The sequence below is a fragment of the Propithecus coquereli genome, unplaced genomic scaffold (genome assembly GCF_000956105.1).
Source record: "Propithecus coquereli isolate 6110/MARCELLA unplaced genomic scaffold, Pcoq_1.0 Scaffold475, whole genome shotgun sequence".
Lineage (NCBI taxonomy): Eukaryota > Metazoa > Chordata > Mammalia > Primates > Indriidae > Propithecus > Propithecus coquereli.
In genome coordinates this window covers 284866-288137 of record NW_012150563.1, presented here as the reverse complement: position 1 = coordinate 288137, position 3272 = coordinate 284866, and the positions used below count along the sequence as shown (strand labels likewise).

The following is a 3272-nucleotide window of genomic DNA, read 5'->3' as shown; positions in this document are numbered from 1 at the left end:
TGACACAGTCTGGGTCAAGTGATTGAGACATTTGTCAGAAGGCTCAACTAATTTTGGGTAATTAATACTAACTCCTAGTCTAGAAAGTCAATAAAGCATTTTCTGGGTTTTTTTCAATAAATCTTTTCTCCATTACATATAAAGGCTCCGGTCAAGCATAATTGATCATAAACCCTATTGACATTAAAATATTTCCAAACATTAAGCTGGGGCATACTATTTCTGTTTTGCTCTCTTCTTGGAAGATTTATTGAATGTTTAGTTGTGTCCTGATAATCTAAAGAAATGCAAATGAGCCATCACATTTACGCAATCAATATACCAAAAGTATAATTTTAAGGAATAGATTAGGATGAACTCTTCATAAATCCAACTTCAATTATTTATTTTTACCAAATTTACATAAGCACTCTTATTCAATATTTCAAGGTGTCATATAGAAATAGCAGTTAAAATGCTACATCGTCCTATCCATCATACCTGAACTGTGGCCTTCGGAAGCCATGCAAAGGAAATAAATATCTTTTCCTTTATGTTAAAGCCAGCAAAACACACCATCAAATATGTAGTCAAAACTCGTATCAATACTGCAATGCCCAGGGTGGCAACACAAAGACCTGTAAGAAATACTCAATTTTTAGGAATAATGAAATACTAGGGGAGAAACTGCATCTCGTGGTTACTAATTCAAAATCCTATCAACAGAAATAATTTTAAAAACAATAAAAATTTTAAAATATAAAAATGGTTAGGCATAATTTATCAAAAAAATCAATGTTGAGGATTAATCACACCATTTGTTTAAAATAAAATGTTTCCCCTAGCTTAAAACCAGAAATCAGTTAAACATATTTGAATTCTTATATAGGAGATTTGAATCTTATGTATCTCTTATGATTTCATGTGTTTACTTAAGAAGAATTTATTAAATAATATGATATATAACAAGCTTTAAACTAGGTATTGGGTACACAAAAATGTATAATGTGTAGACTTTGCCTCAGTGGGCCTCAAAATCAGAGGAAGACATAAACAATTAATTCATATTCTATATGGTAAGTGGAGTATAAACAAGCTGAGGGCATGGAAGAGGGAAAAATAATATTTTCATCAAAGTAGTTGAAAATTCTTTATAGAGTATAGGGGTGATATTCAAAATATTTATCAGCCCATATGGAGGGAATCGGCCAATCAGAAGAGCTGGCTGGGCACTGGTGAGTCAGAATCGGCACCGGCAGTCTACAACCGTCTCACCATCGTGAGGGTACTGATCACACGCTATCCCTGGGTGACGTGCATAGCTACTTCATTCAGTCCTTTAGAAACCTTTGATGATAAAGACAAGTTCATCCTGGGATGAAAAATAAAGGGTTGTGACTGGCGATGCTGCAAGCCACTAGACCTAATGTTGGCACGGCTAAGCTGACTCCTGAGTAACATTTATTGAGTGTTTACTCTGAGCCAGGTACTAAGCATTAAGTGCGTTGTTCTACTTAATCCTTACAACCTGTGGGATGACTAGCCTCATTTTACAGGTGAAAAACTGAAGTTCACAAAGAATAAATAACTTTCAAATTCAAAGTGTCTGTAAAACACCAGCTAGACGTTGGGGGAGGATCGCTGTGAATCTGCAATGCGGTTCTGTATGTAAAAGTTTCGTGGCTCTTCGTCGAAGGGCATTTCTCCCGGGTTGGTAGGTATTCAAAAGCATCTGTTGCATGAAGTACAAGACACAAAGGAGTTGATACCGTTCCCAGAAGGAAACAATTAAAGGTTTGAAGAAAGGATGATTATTTTAGACATACAGAGTTTGAAGTTCTGACAGTGGTACCCAACCTTTTTGGCACCAGGGACCGTTTTCATGGAAGACAATTCTTCCACAGACTGGGGGTGGGGTGGGGTGGGGTGAGGTGGTTTCGGGATGATTCAAGCGCATTACATTTATTGTGCACTTTATTTCTATTATTACATTGTAATATATAATGAAATAATTATACAACTCACCAAAGGTTGGGGACCCCTGGACAAGTGGTGATGTCCAATCAGCAATTGGATATATTGATTTAGAGATAAAGATTTTGGAATTGTATAGTTTATAATTGGCGTCACTGGTGTAGATAAAGTCAGAGAAGTGATACAGAGTGAGAAGCATAGAGACCTTGGAAAGAACTTTGATGAAAAGCAGTGTTTAAGCTACATATGGTGTAAGGAAACTTAAAAGGCACTAATCATCAGGGAAATGCAAATTAAAACCACAATGAGATATCACCTTACCCCAGTTGGCTTTCATTAAAGTCCGAATACAACAGATGCTGGCGTGGATGCAGAGAGAAAGGAACGCTTATACACTGTTGGTGGGACTACAAATTAGTACCACCTCTATGGAAAACAGTATGGAGATTCCTCGAAGGACTAAAAGTAGACCTACCATTCGATCCAGCAATCCCACTACTGAGTATTTACCCAAAGGAAAAGAAGTCATTTTATCAAAAAGACACCTGCACTTGAATGTTCATTGCAGCACAATTCACAATTGCAAAGATGTGGAATCAATCCAAGGGTCCATCAATTCATGAGTGGATTAACAAAATGTGGTATACATACTCCATGGAAGACTACTCAGCCATAAAAAAGGATGGACTGATGCCTTTTGCAACAATTTGGATGGAACTGGAGACCACTATCCTAAGTGAAGTATCTCAAGAACAGTAAAACAAACACTACTTGTACTTACTATTAAATTGGAAAACTACACTACATGTACTCACACACATGCACAGAGGGAAGTAAAACTCAGCAGAAATCAAGCAGAGGGGAGGGGAGAGGAGGGAATAGGTAAAAACCTACCTAACGGGTACAGTGAACACTATCTGGGTGATGGTCACACATATAGCCCTGACTCAAGCATTACAAAAGCAATCCATGTATCCAAAAACATTTGTACCCCCATAATATTTTGAAACAAAAAAAGGCACTGGAAAATATGAAGTTTCAGAACTCAATGTAAAAGAGTGTTTTAAAGAATTCAATTGCATCACATGCTGCTGAGAGACCAAGTGAAAGGAAGACTGGGTTTGGTAGTATAACCCTGGCGAGAGTGTAATCGGTATGTGACGAGGCAGCAGTGGACGGAAACGTACTGAGGAAGGAAACAGGAGATAAAGAGGGAAAGGAACGTGGTTACCTCTTTAGAAAGTTCACAAAGAGGAAGAGAGAGGTGGCGTGGCAGGTGAGGGAGAAAGCGAAATGGATAAAGAATATATACATATATT

At 37.5% G+C, this 3272-nt stretch overlaps 1 protein-coding gene across 1 annotated transcript in view; it reads right to left on the bottom strand.

Annotated features, from left to right (window-relative positions):
• Positions 1–3272, bottom strand: part of SLC9B2 (solute carrier family 9, subfamily B (NHA2, cation proton antiporter 2), member 2) — a 60673-nt gene that overhangs the window by 3408 nt on the left and 53993 nt on the right. The window contains exon 11 of the mRNA XM_012655377.1: positions 481–617. Within this exon, the coding sequence (XP_012510831.1) occupies positions 481–617 (137 nt within the window). The remainder of the gene's footprint in view (positions 1–480; positions 618–3272) is intronic.